The sequence below is a fragment of the Nerophis lumbriciformis genome, linkage group LG03, assembly GCF_033978685.3.
Source record: "Nerophis lumbriciformis linkage group LG03, RoL_Nlum_v2.1, whole genome shotgun sequence".
NCBI lineage: Eukaryota > Metazoa > Chordata > Actinopteri > Syngnathiformes > Syngnathidae > Nerophis > Nerophis lumbriciformis.
The window spans coordinates 20604841-20623687 of NC_084550.2; the positions used below are offsets into that span (position 1 = coordinate 20604841).

An 18847-nucleotide genomic window follows, 5' to 3' on the forward strand; every position below is an offset into this window, starting at 1 on the left:
TACGCGCGGGCTTCCGGATATTGCGCGTCCTTTCTGATTTCAATGCGTAAAAAGACACAAAAAGTGCGTTAACGGCAACACTGTATACTAAAATAAATAAAATAAAATACATTAAAAAGAAAAAAAAAGGAAGGGGGCTGTTTTCAGGCCAAGGTTTATAAAAAGAAAATATAAATTAAAAAGAAAAAAAAAGGAAGGGGGCTGTTCTCGAGTAAAGGTTTATTAAAATCAAAATATTAAAAATAAATAAATAGAAAGGGAAAAAAAAGGAATGGGGCTGTTCTCGGGTCAAGGTTTTTAAAAATTAAAATCATAAAATAAAGAGAAAAAAAGGAAGGGCACTGTTCTTGGGTCAAGGTTTATAAAAATCAATTTTTTTTAAATTTAAAGCGATAATCGATAAAATAAAAAATAACAAGCAAATCAGGTGGTGCAAAAAATAAAAAAATCAGCGTCCAATGGATGCGCGGGCTTCCGGAATTGCGCGTCCTTCCTGATTTCAATGCATAAAAAGACACAAAAAGTGCGTTAACGCCAAACCTGTACACTAGTACCTAGGGGTGTAACAGTACACATAAATTTCAGTTCGGTACGTACCTCGGTTTAGAGGTCACGGTTCGGTTCATTTTCGGTACAGTAAGAAAACAACAAAATATACATTTTTGGGTTATTTATTTACCAAATTTGCAAAATCTTCCACCAAAAATGTTTTTCTTTGTGGAATATTTGATGTGAAGTAATGGGAACCTTGGATAGGTCAATAATTCATAATAACATTGATTTTGATTCAATATTATGTTTTGAGCAATGACAGTTTGAAAAAAAAAACGGCTTTGTTTTATTAGTCAACATTGCAACTTTTTCTAAATTACATTTAACCTTTTAAGCTTTTTTATTTCACTTTTGTTATGTTTTTGTTTATTTTAATAATATTTTTAGAATGTGCCGTGGGCCTTTTAAAACATTAGCTGTGGGCCGCAAATGGCCTCCGGGGCACACTTTTGACACACCTGCTATAGATAATAAAGAATTAAATCTGATAAATCTATGAATAAAAAGCAGAGCCTGGCGACGCATGCGCGTTTATCATAACTCTCTCTCGCTCTGTCTCTGCCCCTCCCTCACCAATGCTGCTGCGCGCACAATTTGTTTTGTACTTAACCCTGAACGTACATTGAAAATACACGCAACCCTAACTCAAAATGCCGGACATTTGAGGCATTTAAGAAACTCCGCCTTGACAACCCCGCAAAAGAGGACATGTCCGGTGAAAAGAGGACGTATGGTCAGTCTATCTTAGCCTGTTAGCTGCTAGCATGCCGGGTGTTGTGCCTCGGTGTGGATTGTTTACACAACGTGCGTTACGCTACTTTATATGTCTGTGTGGAAACTCGTTCGGTACGCCTCCGAACCGAACCCCCGTACTGAAAAGGTTCAATACAAATACACGTACCGTTACACCCCTAGTATACTGTTTATTCACTGTTACAAAGGGCCCTCTCAGGGTAGCATAACTGCCATGTGGCCCTTAATGAAAACGAGTTTGACCCCTCTGGCTCAATAATCGGATAAAACACACTTTTTTTTTTTAGACTCAATGCTTATTCTAGGGAAAATTTTAATGAAAAATGATTTTTCTGCTTGCCATAAATGTTCTTTTGTGTAGTAAATGCACCTCAACGTGCATAATACAAAAAGTTACACTCAAACGGTTAATTGAAGCATTAATTAAATGTTGCAGCCCTGTCAGGGATACAATCTTTTTCCTCGATGGCGGTCAAGCGGCGTAGCCCGTGTTGATCGATGTGTCCTGTCCCCCCTGGCATTTTTGCAATGAATCATTAAATGTTGGTGGCTTTCATTTTCCTCGGCGTACAACCATCGGGCAAGTCTGCCTGGCGCCTGGACGACATGATGAACGGTGGGAGGGAGCGTGGAGGGCCGACATATATTCTTCCACCATGCAGTTATAACGAGTTCCTGAGTGAGTCTCTTATGGGAACCAAACCGCTTAGGTCTAAACCAGGGGTGTCAAACTCTTTTTAGATCGGGGGGCCACATGGAGAAAAATCTACGCCCAAGTAGGCCGGACTGGTAAAATCACGGGACGATAACTTAAAAATAAAGACAACTTCAGATTGTTTTCTTTGTTTAAAAATAGAACAAGCACATTCTGAAAATGTACAAATAATAATGTTGTTGTTGTTTTTTTTACACTTACATGTTGCGGTTAATAGTATTCTACCTTTATTTATCGTTATTTATACTTTCTGAATAAATTATGTGATGATCAGTCAATTCATTGGTGTTAATTTTCAATCTATCAAGATAAAAAAAAAAATCAAAATCAAATTACAGGATGTTATTTATGTAGTTTGCTCATTTTCCTCAACTGGTGCACTAACATGTGGTTTATTTTATTTATTTTTTTACATATGTAGCATCATCTACAAAGATACAAAAAATTGCTATTGCGACATCCAGTGGACACATTTAGAACAGCAGTTTCTTTCATTCAAAAATTTTGGCTCATTTGTATACTTAGCAAACTCATCCCGCGGGCCGAATAAAACCTGTTCACGGGCCTGATCAGGCCCTCGGGCTGTACGTTTGACAACGGTGGTCTAAACCATGTCTTCGATTATTTGACGTGAGTATTGCATTTTAAGACAGGCATTTATTCATTTATAGTAGAGGTGCAACTAACTATTATTTTGATAGTCGATTAGTCAACAACTACCTGAACGATTAGTCGGATAATAAAGCGTACACATATTTAATGGCTCTGATTTTCCATCAACTTTTGAATGCAGCTTACATACTCAGTGGCCTAGTGGTTAGAGTGTCCGCCCTGGGATCGGTAGGTCGTGAGTTCAAACCCCGGCCGAGTCATACCTTAGACTATAAACATGGGACCCATTACCTCCCTGCTTGGCACTCGGCATCAAGGGTTGGAATTGGGGGTTAAATCACCAAAAATTATTCCCGGGTGTGGCCACCGCTGCTGCTCACTGCTCCCCTCACCTCGCAGGGGGTGAACAAGGGGATGGGTTGAATGCAGAGGACAAATTTCACCACACCTAGTGTGTGTGACAATCATTGGTACTTTAACTTAACACTATAGAGCAATGAAACGAGGGTGAGGTGTTTGTGAGCGGCAATAATCAAGATAAGCCAGCAAAGGAGCAGTTTCCAATAGAATGTACTTTAACTTAACTTATTTTAATCATGTGCTTATGAACAACAATTAATTAATTCATAAATATGTATTTTTACTTCAACTGTGCTGCTCATTTAGCTGTTACAAAAATTGAAATGATTATTAAAATATTTCCAATAAAAAGAAAGGAAAGGCAAAGTGCTAAAAAAAACCCAATTAACCTTGTTTATGTATTTAAAAAAAAAAACAGCAGAGAAAACAAACCGAACACAAAATCTAACTTCCTCTAAAAGAAAAGCATTTTGTGACTTTTAAAAATATTGACTATTGATTAACGCTTGGCAGCTTAAGCACTTTAATAGACGCAATGTGTAGAATTCTATATTTTATTAATTCTTAAAATGTTGGCTATTTAGTAGATCAGGGATGTCAAACTGTTTTTTATTGAGGGCCACATGGCTTGTAACAGTGAATAATGTATGAAATTGCCTCTTGATTTCATTATTATTTATTAATATATTTTTAAGTAGACTGTCGATTTTACAGTAAAAACTTAACATTTACAAAATGTTACAGTAAAATAGTGTTATTTTTTTGTATTTCTTACAACATTTTACAGTAAATATAAAAACAGTACCTATTTGGGGTTTTTTTTACGGAGAAAGCTGGCATTTTAGTTGCCAGAATTTTTGTTTTAAATTGACGTTGGTTTTTACAACATTATATTGTTAATGGAAAATGAAAAAATCACTATGAGCCCGTTGACCTTCGAGAAACAAACGGCAGCTCAGCTCGCTCGCAGTCCTGGCCTGAGGTGAAGGATAATTTGCTTTTAGCGTAACGTTCGCTCATTTTGCGGTGTGTGTGTGTGTGTGTGTGTGTGTTACGGACAGCAAAGCCCTGTCTGTCTGTCATTTCACTTTACCTTTTTCTGTGTTGATTGAGCTGTGTTGAAGCAGCAAAAAAGGACATTATGTTAAATGAAGAGTTTCTGTCTCGTGATAGTTGATATAATAATGTAACTGCATCATTAAGCCTACATGAACTCCATGGTGTTCAGGAATGAATAGTCTCTCCTATTGCTATTGTACTATTTCTTCAGCTGTAGTTACATTAATCATTAGTAATGCAGCAGCCTGGTTTTGAATGGCAGGGTCCCTGCTATCACATGTTGATAAAAATATAACATTTACATAATAAATGCTGTAATAAATTAAGCATGATGAGTTGCGATGAGGTGGCGACTTGTCCAGGGTGTACCCCGCCTTCTGCCCGATTGTAGCTGAGATAGGCTCCAGCGCCCCCCGCGACCCCAAAGGGAATAAGCGGTAGAAAATGGATGGATGGATGGAGTTGACTTGAAACTGTTTAATGTTGCACTTTTTATATGTAGAAGAAAAGTTGTCATTTTATTTAATCTGAGCAACAACTTGAGGCAGTTTAATGTTGATTAACGTGGGCAGAATTATTATAGTGTTCCCAATGTTAAAAGGATAAAGCCATTATTTACACATTTGGTAAATAAATAACCAAAAAATGTATATTTTGTTGTTTTCTTACTGTTACGAAAATGAACCGAACCGTGACCTCTAAACCGAGGTACGTACCGAACCGAAATTTTTGTGTACCGTTACACCCCTAGTCTGTGATAAATTTTATTGACATTAGTTGACAATGTCGACTAATCCTTGCACCCCTATTATCCAGTAGATAAAGAAGCACAAACAAGTCATGTTTATTCCTTCCACAGGCCCTGTTTGTTGCACAAGGGGTTGGAAATGTCAATTATTACTTTTAGGGCATGCCCATGTGCCAGAAGCTATCTAAAGATGACAGCCAGGAAATATCCAATATGCGAGCAAATGCCTGTAGCAACAATAAGGCTTGGACTCTCCCTGCAAAGGGAATGTCACAAATCAAGGCCCAGGCAGGCTGCCTTTGTAGTGCCTGTGCACACTATTCTCTGTGTGTGTGTGTGTGCGTGTGTGTGTGTGTGTGTGTGTGTGACAGGTTAACAAATAAGCCATAAGAGGCATATTGGAGTTTAAAACAGGCATTTTTGCAATGCAGGACTGTGAGCTTCTCTACACTGAAACATAATGTGAGATTGTTTGTGTTGTATTGGTGAATCAACAACATACACTGCAAAAGTCAGTGTTCAAAAACAAGAAAAACAAAAATTAGGGGTATTTTATTTGAACTAAGCAAAATTATCTGCCAATAGAACAAGAAAATTCGGCTTGTCAAGACTTTCCAAAACAAGTAAAATTAGCTAACCTCAATGAACCCAAAAATACCTTAAAAAAAGTATATTCTCACTAATAACAAGTGCACTTTTCTTGGTAGAAAAAAAAAATAAAATTCTTAAATTAGGTAAATGCTAGTGCCATTACCTTGACGTAATGATATGCGCTTGGATCATGATTTTTTTATCATGCTTGAGTAAGAAATTATTTCTTTAAAAAAGTAGTTTTATACTTGTGAGTGTTAATGACACAGCTTTGCATCAGTTGATATTGTAGTTCAGTGGTTTTTAACCTGGGTTCGATCGAACCCTAGGTGTTCGATGAGTCGGCCTCAGGGATTCGGCGGAGGTCAAGACACACCATACTCATCGTGTAAATAAAAACTTCTCCTTATCAATGCATTACGGATACGACAACAGCAGAAGTCACACTGATTTGCAGGTGTGTAATTTGTCGTGAGTTCATGCTGTGTTGGTTTTGTTCTCTTAACAAGGTGCTGTTCATGCACGGTTCATTTTGTGCACCAGTAAAAAAAACATATAACTTTGTCTTGAATTTAAAAAAAATACAATATTTTTCACTAAAGAAGGGTTCGGTGAATGCTCATATGAAACTGGTGGGGTTCGGTACCTCCAACAAGGTTAAGAACCACTGTTCTAGTTTCAAGCATGTTTTACTCAATATAGGTCATCAAATCTCAGCAACAAGCTGTAATATCTTACTGAGATCATTTATGACCAAAACCCTTACAACAAGTAAAACACTCTAACATAAAATCTGCTTAGTGAGAAGAATGACCTTATCAGACAGAAAATAAGCAAATATCACCTTTATTTGAGATATTTAATCTTACTTAGATTTCAGTTTTTGCAGTGTAGTTAAAGGCCTACTGAAACCCACTACTACCGACCACGCAGTCTGATAGTTTATACATCAATGTTGAAATCTTAACATTGCAACACATGCCAATTACTAAAGTGCAATTTTAAATTTCGCGCAAAATATCCGGCTGAAAACGTCTCGGTATGATGACGCCTGCGAGTGACGTCACGGATTGTAGAGGACATTTTGGGACAGCATGGTGGCCAGATATTAAGTCGTCTGTTTTCATCGCAAAATTCCACAGTATTCTGGACATCTGTGTTGGTGAATCTTTTGCAATTTGTTCAATGAACAATGGAGACAGCAAAGAAGAAAGCTGTAGGTGGGAAACAGTGTATTGCGGCAGGTGTTGTGCCGGATAATGCACCCCCGCCGTAGAATGCACCCCTTGACTGTTGTGCCGGATAACACAGCCGGTGTTTCATTGTTTACATTCCCGAAAGATGACAGTCAAGCTTTACCATTGGCCTGTGGAGAACTGGGACAACAGAGACTCTTACCAGGAGAACTTTGAGTTGGATGCGCAGACGCGGTACCTTGAGTACGCATGCAGCTGCGGCTTCCAAACATTTGATCGCTTGCCCGTACGTGCGTGCCGCTATGTGCATGTCACGTACGTAACTTTGGGGACTTTGGGGAAATATATGTGCTGTATGAACTTTGGGGAGGTGAACGGTACTTTGGGCTGTGGGATTGAGTGTGTTGTGCAGGTGGTTGAGTTGTATTGGCGGGTTATATGGACGGGAGGGGGGAGGTGTTTGTTATGCGGGATTCATTTGTGGCATATTAAATATAAGCTTGGTTGTGTTGTGGCTAATAGAGTATATATATGTCTTGTGTTTATTTACTGTTTTAGTCATTCCCAGCTGAATATCAGGTCCCACCCGCCTCTCACAGCATCTTCCCTATCTGAATCGCTCCCACTGCCCTCTAGTCCTTCACTCTCACTTTCCTCATCCACAAATCTTTCATCCTCGCTCAAATTAATGGAGAAATCGTCGCTTTCTCGGTCCGAATCGCTCTCGCTGTTGGTGGCCATGATTGTAAACAATGTGCAGATGTGAGGAGCTCCACAACCTGTGACGTCACGCTACTCGTCTGCTACTTCCGGTACAGGCAAGGCTTTTTTATCAGCGACCAAAAGTTGCGAACTTTATCGTCGATGTTCTCTACTAAATCCTTTCAGCAAAAATATGTCAATATCGCGAAATGATCAAGTATGACACATAGAATGAACCTGCTATCCCCGTTTAAATAAGAAAATCGCATTTCAGTAGGCCTTTAATGTCATTTGTTAAAGTAAAATCAGCCTACCCCTCATGGCTTGTCGGGATTTTCTGTCCCTTGTTTGAACAGCAACATCACGCCCCAGCAGCATTGTTGGTCAGCTCATGACAGTGCATCTTTTAAAAAGCCGTCTGGCACCCAGTTTTCAATCCTCTTATTCCCTCACCCCCCCCTTACAAAGTGTCTTTTCACTGAGAGTTTGTTCTGTTTCGACACATTTAACCTTACCTCCTCTTGTTGCTGCTGCGTCCCTCACATCAGGCCCCATGGACGAGCTGCACAGCCTGGACCCCCGGAGACAGGAGCTGCTGGAGGCCAGGTTTACAGGCGCTGTCAGTGGCAACACGGGAGGCAGCGCTGGGAGCATGAGTGGAGGTGCCAAGGTAACCAACACTGCGCTCGTCTCTAGAAAAAAAAAAAGACACGGGTACAATGTGGCCCATTTGTTCCAACCTTTTTCGATTTAAATCTGCATTTAGTAGTACTTTGTAGGGTTGTAGGATATACCGGTATTAGTATAGTACCGCGATACTAATGAATCATTCGGTACTATACCGCCTCTGAAAAGTACCGGTCCACCGCGTCGTCGTCACTTCGTGCCATTGCTGGTTTGCGAGCAGACGAGCATGTTCGGCAGCGCGCACACACAGAGTACTTACAAGCAGACACAGTGTGTAGACAGAAAAGGGAGAACGGGCGCATTTTGGCTTAAAAACTAACGATAAAGGTGAAGTTATAACACTGAAACGCCCACCGGAAGAAATGCTTTAAGACATGGCAGCTAAAGTCCAGCCCCAGTCTGCAGTGTTGTAGCTACTTCTAAATCACTAATCCTTGTCTCCATGGCGACAAATAAAGTAAGTTTCTTACAAGTATCATCCCTGGAGGACGAGGAATAGCTAAACATGCTTCACTACACACCGTAGCTCACCGGCGTCACAATGTAAATAAACGCCATTGGTGGATCTACACCTGACATCCACTGTAATGATACCAAGTACAGGAGAGTAACTAGTCAATACTACTATGATTACATCAGTATTTTTTGGCATCAAAACATCTTCTTTCGTTTTTTACAAATTTATATTATGTTTATAAACTCAGGAAATACGTCCCTGGACACATGAGGACTTTGAATGTGACCAATGTATGATCCTGTAACTACTTGGTATCGGATTGATACCCAAATTTGTGGTATCATCCAAAACTAATGTAAAGTATCAAACAACAGAAGAATAATAAGTGATTATTACATTTTAACAGAAGTGTAGATATAACATGTTAAAAGAGAAAGTAAGCAGATATTAACAGTAAATGAACAAGTAGATTAATAATTCATTTTCTACCACTTGTTCTTTATAATTTTGACAAAATAATAGGTAGATAAATGACACAATATGTTACTGCATATGTCAGCAGACTAAATTAGGAGCCTTTGTTTGTTTACTTACTACTAAAAGACAAGTTGTCTTGTATGTTCACTATTTTATTTAAGGACAAACTTGCAATAAGAAACATATGTTTAATGTACCCTAAGATTTTTTGTTAAAGCCAATAATGCCATTTTTTGCGGTCCTCTTTATTTAGAAAAGTATCAAAGTATCAAAATAATTTTGGTACCGGCACCAAAATATTGGTATCGGGACAACAGTAATACTTTGTGGCAGTAATTTTGTGCTGGAAAATGGTCGAGAGACACCTTAAACCCAAATATGTACTGTGTTACCTAGCATTGCAGTTTGAGGCCTGTCTTTGTTTTGCTATTTTTTACCCACCACGTGTTAGGGCGGCTACGATTTGTCGACAAATCTCGACAATAAAATTTGTTGCTGACAATTATATTTGTCAACAATGGTCGTGATATCATCACTCGTGTTTCCCGGCCGGAAGTTGGTCACGCGCTTAAACATTGCCAGTGATAACATGTAAAGTGTGAGGATAATTCCTCTTGTGGAAACATGAATACCTTGCTCATTTTGCAAAGCGGACCTTGTTTTTATGGCAGTACATCTGTGATACGCGAGCATTTAAAGCGGAGACATGATGTCGGACATTTGGAGGGAGGATGCGGACACAGCCTCGGTAAGAGTGTTAGCTTCTACCTTGCTAGCTAGTAGAGATGTCCGATATTATCGGCCGATAAATGCTTAAAATGTAATATCGGAAATTATCGGTATCGGTTTCAAAAAGTAAAATTAATGACTTTTTAAAACGCTGCTGTACGGAGCGGTACATATCCGGTAAAACACGGACGTAGGGAGCAGTACAGAGCAGTTGCGTCTACCAGTCAGTCTACCCCTCTCCCCACTCCCACACACAACACAAGAGTTGACGACTGCAGCATGAGAGGTTTACTGGCGACGCTTAATGACCTCATCAAACCGCCGCGAGCGGAGCATAACAACAACAAGAGTGTGTTGTTGCCGGTGCTGTAGCCGTGGCTAACAAGCGAGCTCGCTCGGTGACTGACTAACGACACCATGTCTATGGTTTGGGATTATTTTAAAGTGTCTCTGACGGATAAAAAACTGGCAATTTGCAAGCACTGCAAAAAGTTGGTTATGCGAGGGGGAACCCAGACGTCTTCCTTTAATACGAGCAATTAGATCTCCCACCTCTTCAAGAATCATAAGGAGATACACGATGAATACAAGCGGAAGATCGATGTGAGCCCAGTTTATAATTCCCTGTTATACAGCATGCCAGGCAGTCTTGCACTAAAAGAGGACTATGTTATTGTTTACTTTATTACCCTGTATACTCTGGACTGAAGCTGTGTGCCTTCATTGTTTTTGTAGCTATTGTTTTGAGGCATGTTTAAAAAAAAAAAAAAAAAATGTCAAAGTATAGTATTTCCCATAGTTGTAGTGGGTATCAGGATTATCTCAGGGAGAGCATGTCCCTAATTCCAAGCTGCTGTTTTGAGGCATGTTAAAAAAAATAATACACTTTGTGACTTCAATAATAAATATGGCAGTGCTATGTTGGCATTTTTTTCCATAACTTGAGTTGATTTATTTTGGAAAACCTTGTTACATTGTTTAATGCATCCAGCGGGGCATCACAACAAATTTAGGCATAATAATGTGTTAATTCCACGACTGTATATATCGGTATCGGTTGATATCGGAATCGGTAATTAAGAGTTGGACAATATCAGATATCGGCAAAAAAGCCATTATCGGACATCTCTATTAACTAGCTAACAAGAAGAGTGAGACGAAGTTGTGTGAAATATAATTTTAGCTTAGGTCAGCCAGCTAAACTTTGTCTACATCAATTCAAGAACGTTTTTGAAGCAGCGTCAATTTGTAATGCCGTAAAAAAAAAGGCACTTTAACAAACGCACACAGACAGGCACCGATGCGGAGGTCTAATAAGATAAACATACATTCTATTAAATAGCCAACATTTTAAGAATTAACCAAATATATAATTCTACACATTGAGTCTACTAGAGTGCTAAAACTGCTAAGAGTTAATCAATAGTCAATATATATCACTTTGCATTTCCTTTCTTTTAAATAGGCATTTTATTAGTCATTTTAATTTTTGTTACAGTATGAATAAATATTAGTTTAAGATGAATAATCATTGTTAGTAAGCGCATGCCTAAAATAACTCAAGCTGCATTTAGAAGTCAATGGAAAAATTAGTAATGTGTCATCAAAGACTAAAAATGCATTTCTTTCAATATGCATAATAACAAAAAGGGTAATATTAAAAAATGGATAGATGTTGATAGTCCAACACATACTGACTGGTAATACACAAGCTATGGAGATGATATCAGTAGAAAAAACTGCATTTAGCTTAGATAATAATGAGTCATATATTGGAATATGGGATCCATTATTTAAATTAGTTTTAACTATTAAATGAACCAAACACATGACTCATTTTATCTTTGTGAAAATATTGGACACAATGTGTTGTCAAGCTTATGAGATGCGATGCAAGTGTAAGCCACTGTGACACTATTGTTCATTTATTTTATTTTATTTTTTATAAATGTCTAATGATAATGTCAATGAGGGTTTTTTAATCACTGCTATGTTGAAATGGTTACTAATATTGATACTGTTGTTGATAATATTCATTTTTGCTTCACTACTTTTGGTTTGTTCTGTGTCGTGTTTGTGTCTCCTCTTAATTGCTCTGTTTATTGCTGTTCTGAATGTTGCTGGGCCGGGTTTGCTTTTGGAATTTGATTGCATTATTATGGTATGGCTTTGTTGGATTGATTAATAAAAAAAAAAAAAAAAGCAAAAAGAAATGAAAAATTAGAGCCATTAATATGTGTACACTTTATAATCCGATTAGCCGACTAATCATTAAGATAACCGTTGACTAATCGACTATAAAAATAATCGTTAGTTGTAGCCCTACTATGTGCTCACTTATGGTTCTGAATGCTCCAATGCTTTTGTGTGCAGGGTCTGGCCAACGAGTCCTCCAACCACAGCTATGGAAGTCTTGGCTCATCCAGCGACAAGGAGTCCGAGGTGACCAACGCGCATTGTCACTTTGACCGTTACTAAAGGTCATTTGGTTATTCAAGAGCATGTAACAAAAGCACTCAAAAAGTGGAGATAATTTGTCATGTTTCTTCCGATTCTGTTAGCTGTTCAGTTATTTGGGTGCTGGGCCCACTTGTCTTTGTGTCTCTCCCACTGCCTGTACCTCTCCCTCTTCCCTACATAGAACTCTGACATGAAAAAAGGGCGCTCCCCTGCCTACTCAATATGTATTTTTTCTCTTCCTGTGGATCGCTGCCACGGGAGCTTTGTTAGGTAAAACTCCAGGGATTTATGCATTTTCTCTCCTCCTCTGTTCTGTGTCGACTTACAGACCCCAGAGAAGAAGCACTCCGAGTCATCCAGAGGGAGGAAAAGGAAAGCTGACACATATTCAGAGAGCAGTCAAGGTAGAAAACTCTCCCAACGTCAGTGGATGTTCAAGCCTTTTTTTGTTACGACCTGTTATTCTTATTCCCTATGCAGGGAAGACCTCGACCCGTGGGCCTAAGATCAGCGACTACTTCGACGTGAGGATTATTTTAGCTGACGTCACTGTAAAATATTCCTTTGTTCACTTTCAGAATTCTGATTTGATTTTGTCTCTGTAAAGTTTCAGGGGGGAAATGGCTCCAGTCCAGTCAGAGGCCTGCCGTCAGCCCGCCGCTCCCCACAGAGCTCCCACTCTGCACCAGGCTCAATTGTGAGTGTGTGGCAGCATGTTGATAAGAACGGGGGTCTCCAACAGGTAGCGCACCAAAGAGTTGAATAATATTTGCAGTCAAAGTCTGTGTATTTTCATAACTTTTCAATTCAGACATTATACCTCCATTTAAAGGGGCTGTTTTTAAAGTTCAAATTAAAAGTACCACTTATAGTCACGCACACACTTGGTGTGGTGAAATGTGTCCTCTGCATTTGACCCATCCTCTTGTTCGACCCCCTGGGAGGTGAGCAGTGAGCAGCAGCAGGAATCATTTTGATGATTTAACCCCCAATTTCAACCCTTGATGCTGAGTGTCAAGCAGGGAGGTAACGGGTCCCACTTTTATAGTCTTTGGTATGACTCGGCCGGGGTTTGAACTCACGACTAGAGATGTCCGATAATATCGGACTGCCGATAGTATCGGCTGATAAATGCGATAAAATGTAATATCGGAAATTATCGGTATCGTTTTTTGTTTTTTTTGTTTTTTTTAATTTATTTTTTATTTATTAAATCAACATAAAAAACACAAGATACACTTATAATTAGTGCACCAACCCAAAAAACCTCCCTCCCCATTCACACTCATTTACACAAAAGGGTTGTTTCTTTCTGTTATTAATATTCTGGTTCCTACATTATATATCAATATATATCAATACAGTCTGCAAGGGATACAGTCCGTAAGCACACATGATTGTGCGTGCTGCTGGTCCACTAATAGTACTAACCTTTAACAGTTAATTTTACTCATTTTCATTAATTACTAGTTCCTATGTAACTTTTTTTATATTGTTTTACTTTCTTTTTTAGTCAAGAAAATGTTTTTAATTTATTTATCTTATTTATTTTTTTTTTTTTTAAAGTGCCTTATCTTCACCATACCTGGTTGTCCAAATTAGGCATAATAATGTGTTAATTCCACGACTCCATAAATCGGTTGATATCGGTATCGGTTGATATCGGTATCGGTAATTAAAGAGTTGGACAATATCGGAATATCGGATATCGGCAAAAAGCCATTATCGGACATCCCTAATCGGAAATTATCTATCGGTTTCAAAAAGTAAAATTTCTGACTTTTTAAAACGCCGCTGTATGGAGTGGTACAGAGCAAGTTGCGTCTCCCAGTCATACTTGCCAACCCTCCCGATTTTCCCGGGAGACTCCCGAATTTCAGTGCCCCTCTCGAAAATCTCCCGGGGCAACCATTCTCACGAATTTCTCCCGATTTCCACCCAGACAACAATATTGGGGGCGTGTCTTAAAGGCACTGCATTTGCGTGCCGGCCCACTCACATAATATCTACGGCTTTTCACACACACAAGTGAATGCCACTCATACTTGGTCAACAGCCCTACAGGTCACACTGAGGGTGGCCGTATAAACAACTTTAACACTGTTACAAATATGCGGTGAACCCACTCAAAACAAGAATGACAAACACATTTCGGGAGAACATCCGCACCGTAACACAACATAAACACAACAGAACAAATACCCAGGACCCCTTGCAGCACTAACTCTTCCGGGACGCTACAATATACACCCCCCGCTACCCCCTACATCCCCCACCTCAACCCCGCCCCCCCAACCCCGCCCACCTCAACCTCCTCATGCTCTCTCAAGGAGAGCATGTCCCAAATTCCAAGCTGCTGTTTTGAGGCATGTTAAAAAAAATAATGAACTTTGTGACTTCAATAATAAATATGGCAGTGCCATGTTGGCATTTTTTCCATAACTTGAGTTGATTTATTTTGGAAAACCTTGTTACATTGTTTAATGTATCCAGCGGGGCATCACAACAAATTTAGGCATAATAATGTGTTAATTCCACGACTGTATATATCGGTATCGGTTGATACCGATATATACAGTCGTGGAATTACCACGACTGATACCGGAATCGGTAATTAAGAGTTGGACAATATCGGAATATCGGATATCGGCAAAAAAGCCATTATCGGACATCTCTAGTTGTGCATAACTTTGAGTATTTGTTTCATGCTTTACAAGTGCTCAATGTGGCCACCACGGCAGCATGGACAACATTAAGCACACAAAACGCCTCCTGTTGAGTCACTGCCAATTTGAGGGTAAATAAACACACGGATCTTCCTACAATTGAACGGCGCCAAAAGGATTACATGACCACAACGGTGAAATTGTAACACAGTAAAACTTGGATAACTCTTGTATCAAATGACCATTGATTCAGTCTATTACAATGCATTAGAACTGAATGCGTGATGATTTTGGCGTATTATTTTTGAATCAGCATGTATTACATCTCGCCCTCTAACTTCTTCTACACCGATGCGTGCACATTAGCTTTGTTTGTTGTTCGCGATTTGGATAGCTATGGTTAACTAGTACTGAATGTATTTTAGATTGAAACTATGACGTGACTGTAAATTGGTAGTTGCTTCTCTTGGGCTGATTCTATGCGTGTGTGCACGAACAAATGCAAAACAAATTCCTCGGCACGACGGGCAATTTTTATTCGATACAATTTGTAATTGTAAAAAATATAGACACTTAAAATAATTTAAGTTCTGTTAAACCAGCAATGGTATAACAAATTAGCTGGTGAAGTTGTTTTTGTTCGAAAAATGTACCAGAGCAAGTTAACTGCTGCTCAGTGGCCTTGTGGTTAGAGTGTCCGCCCTGAGATAATGGCTTTTTTGCCGATATTCCGATATTGTCCAACTCTTAATTACCGATTCCGATATCAACCGATAGCGATATATACAGTCGTGGATATAACACATTATTATGCCTAATTTTGTTGTGATGCCCCGCTGGATGAATTAAACAATGTAACAAGGTTTTCCAAAATAAATCAACTCAAGGTATGGAAAAAAATGCCAACATGGCACTGCCATATTTATTATTGAAGTCACAAAGGGCATTATTTTTTTTAACATGCCTCAAAACAGCAGCTTGGAATTTGGGACATGCTCTCCCTGAGAGAGCATGAGGTTGAGGTGGGCGGGGTTGGGGGCGGGGGGGGGCGGTGTAGGGGGTAGCGGAGGGTGTATATTGTAGCGTCCCGGAAGAGTTAGTGCTGCAAGGGGTTCTGGGTATTTGTTCTGTTGTGTTTGTTGTGTTACGGTGCGGATGTTCTCCCGTAATGTGTTTGTCATTCTTGTTTGGTGTGGGTTCACAGTGTGGCGCATATTTGTAACAGTGTTAAAGTTGTTTATACAGCCACCCTCAGTGTGACCTGTATGGCTGTTGACCAAGTATGCCTTGCATTCACTTGTGTGTGTGTGAAAAGCCGTAGATAATATGTGATTGGGCCGGCACGCAAAGGCAGTGCCTTTAAGGTTTATTGGCGCTCTGCACTTCTCCCTACATCCGTGTACACAGCGGCGTTTTAAAAAGTCATAAATGTAACTTTTTGAAACCGATACCGATAATTTCCGATATCACATTTTAAAGCATTTATCGGCCGATAATATCAGCAGTCTGATATTATGGGACATCTCCATGCACAACACGTGTTCAGGCTAGGTTTTCTATTGTTTTTCATTTTTGAAATATCGAGTGATCATTTTGGCTAATTCTTTTTGAATCACCTCGATCTTCTTGAACAGGATTCGTAAACTGAAGTTTGTTTAATGAAGCAAAGTTCCCCATAATAGATATAATGTAAACATTATTGATTGGTTCTAGCGACAAAAGCTCCTTTTTAGTGAAATAATGTACATTTTGAAGACACTATAATGTGTATACATAAATATCAAAAAAACATAAGAGGTTGATGGAGCAACAAGCTCTTAATTATCAAAATAACAACAAGGGCAAGCTGAACTGTCAATGCGCGCATGCACAGAAAAGTCCCTCTGGTGCTCTCAAAAACATAAACAACCATATAGCTACATTAATAGAAAAAAAGTTAATAGGAAAATCCTTTTAACCTTGCTGTCTGTAAACGGCGGAGGGAAGGCAGAAACAGGAAGGAGGGGAAGCGTGTGGAGTTTCCCCTCTTCTATTTAAGTCTTAAGTCCACAGCAAATCCCTTCTCCGTTCCAAACTGTTTTTTTGAACCCATATTGAGTTAGCAAAATAGACCAATTTTGGTGAATGACGAGAAAAGAAACACATTCTGTAGCCCTGAGAAGTGGCCGATTAATGGACTGCTTAAACAGGACTCTCCAAAATGCCTTCTGTGGAAAGTACTACACAGGAAGTGATGTCATCAAAATGGTTGCACCCTATGGCTTCCAAGGGCACACAAAATGAATGATGCGTTCACACACAGAGGCAGATTTGGCTCAATCTCAAGGTTCATAAATCGAAAAGTTTGCACACTACAAAAAGTCAGCGTTCAAAAACAAGAAAAAAAAGAAAAAAAGTTAGGGGCATTTTACTTGAACTAAGCAAAATGATCTGCCAATAGAACAAGAAAATTTGGCTTGTCAAGACTTTCCAAAACAAGTCAAATTAGCTAACCTCAATGAACCCAAAAATACCTTAAAATAAGTATATTCTCACTAATAACAAGTGCACTTTTCTTGATAGAAAAAACAAATATGAGACCTTTATTCTCAATATGTTGAAAAATATTCTTAAAATAAGTAAATACTAGTGCCATTATCTTGACATAATGATATGCGCTCGGCATTACATTTCTTGCATTTTCCCATCGATAAAATGAAATCATCGCGCCAAGTGCGTCCTCTTTCAGTCAATTAGTGCGCAAGGAATATATATATATATATATATATATATATATATATATATATATATATATATATATATATATATATATACGGTATATATATATATATATATATATATATATATATATATATATATATATATACATACACACACACACACACAGCCCGGCCCGGCCCCCGACCAAATTTTTTTTTTATTGTAATTTTGAAGAATTTATCTGAATGTGCATGAACTATTTCTGTTCAAAATAGTTAGAAATGTCACATGTTAAATGTTTAAATATTAACTGTCAGTTTGCTGTACTGTGCCAACTGTACTACCGTATTTTCCGCACTATAAGGCGCACCGGATTATTAGCCGCACCTTCTATGAATTACATATTTCATAATTTTGTCCACCAATAAGCCGCCCCGGACTATAAGCCGCGCCTACGCTGCGCTAAAGTGAATGTCAAAAAAACGCTGCGCTAAAGTGAATGTCAAAAAAACAGTCAGATAGTTCAGTCAAACTTTAATAATATATTGAAAACCAGCGTTCTAACAACTCTGTCCCAAAATGTACGCAAATGTGCAATCACAAACATAGTAAAATTCAAAATGGTGTAGAGCAATAGTAACATAATGTTGCTCGAACGTTAATGTCACAACACACAAAATAAACATAGCGCTCACCTTCTGAAGTTATTCTTCATTCGTAAATCCTTCGAATTCTTCGTCTTCGGTGTCCGAATTGAAAAGTTGCGCAAGCGTGGTATCCAAAATGGCCGGTTCCGTCTCGTAGAAGTCATCGGGAGTCAGTGTCGCTGTTGTTCTGTGAATCCTGCCTTCCGGAAAGCTCGGACCACAGTTGTGACCGAAATATCTGCCCAGGCATTTACGATCCACTGGCAAATGTTGGCGTATGTCGTCCGAGGCTGTCTGCCCGTCTTAGTGAAGGTGTGTTCGCCTTCGGAGCTGTGTGAAAAAAGCCACCCGGCCTCTTCGCGTAAACTTCCCTTAACCACTCGCTCATCTTTTCTTCATCCATCCATCCCTTCGAGTTAGCTTTTATGATGACGCCGGCTGGAAAGGTCTCTTTTGGCAAGGTCTTCCTTTTGAATATCACCATGGGAGGAAGTTTCTGGCCATTAGCATGGCAAGCTAGAACCACAGTGAAGGACGACTTCTCATTCCCTGTGGTGCTCCCGTTCCACAGTGCGGTTCAGTTGCTGTGAAATACGGTAGTAATCCGTGTGCGGATGGAGAGATTGCGTCTTTTTATGAACCGGATCGCTTAGTAGGAGCCATTTTGTGGTCTTTACAGATGTAAACAGGAAATGAAACGTACGGTGATATCCGCGCGTTTTTTCTTCTTCTTCCG

General features: G+C 39.2%; 1 protein-coding gene across 4 annotated transcripts in view; it reads left to right on the top strand.

Moving 5' to 3' along the window:
- LOC133580780 (serine/threonine-protein kinase tousled-like 1-B) overlaps nucleotides 1-18847 on the top strand; it is a 58358-nt gene that overhangs the window by 5011 nt on the left and 34500 nt on the right. For 3 of the 4 annotated variants that reach the window (XR_009812231.2, XM_061935023.1, XM_061935007.1), the window contains exons 2-6: nucleotides 7837-7958; nucleotides 12012-12080; nucleotides 12427-12502; nucleotides 12579-12622; nucleotides 12706-12795. Coding sequence is in view for 3 of the 4 variants with exons in the window: in XM_061935007.1 (XP_061790991.1) it covers nucleotides 7837-7958; nucleotides 12012-12080; nucleotides 12427-12502; nucleotides 12579-12622; nucleotides 12706-12795 (401 nt within the window). In the remaining variant the exon portion in view is untranslated. The remainder of the gene's footprint in view (nucleotides 1-7836; nucleotides 7959-12011; nucleotides 12081-12426; nucleotides 12503-12578; nucleotides 12623-12705; nucleotides 12796-18847) is intronic. The other variant, XM_061935017.1, reaches the window with a different exon arrangement.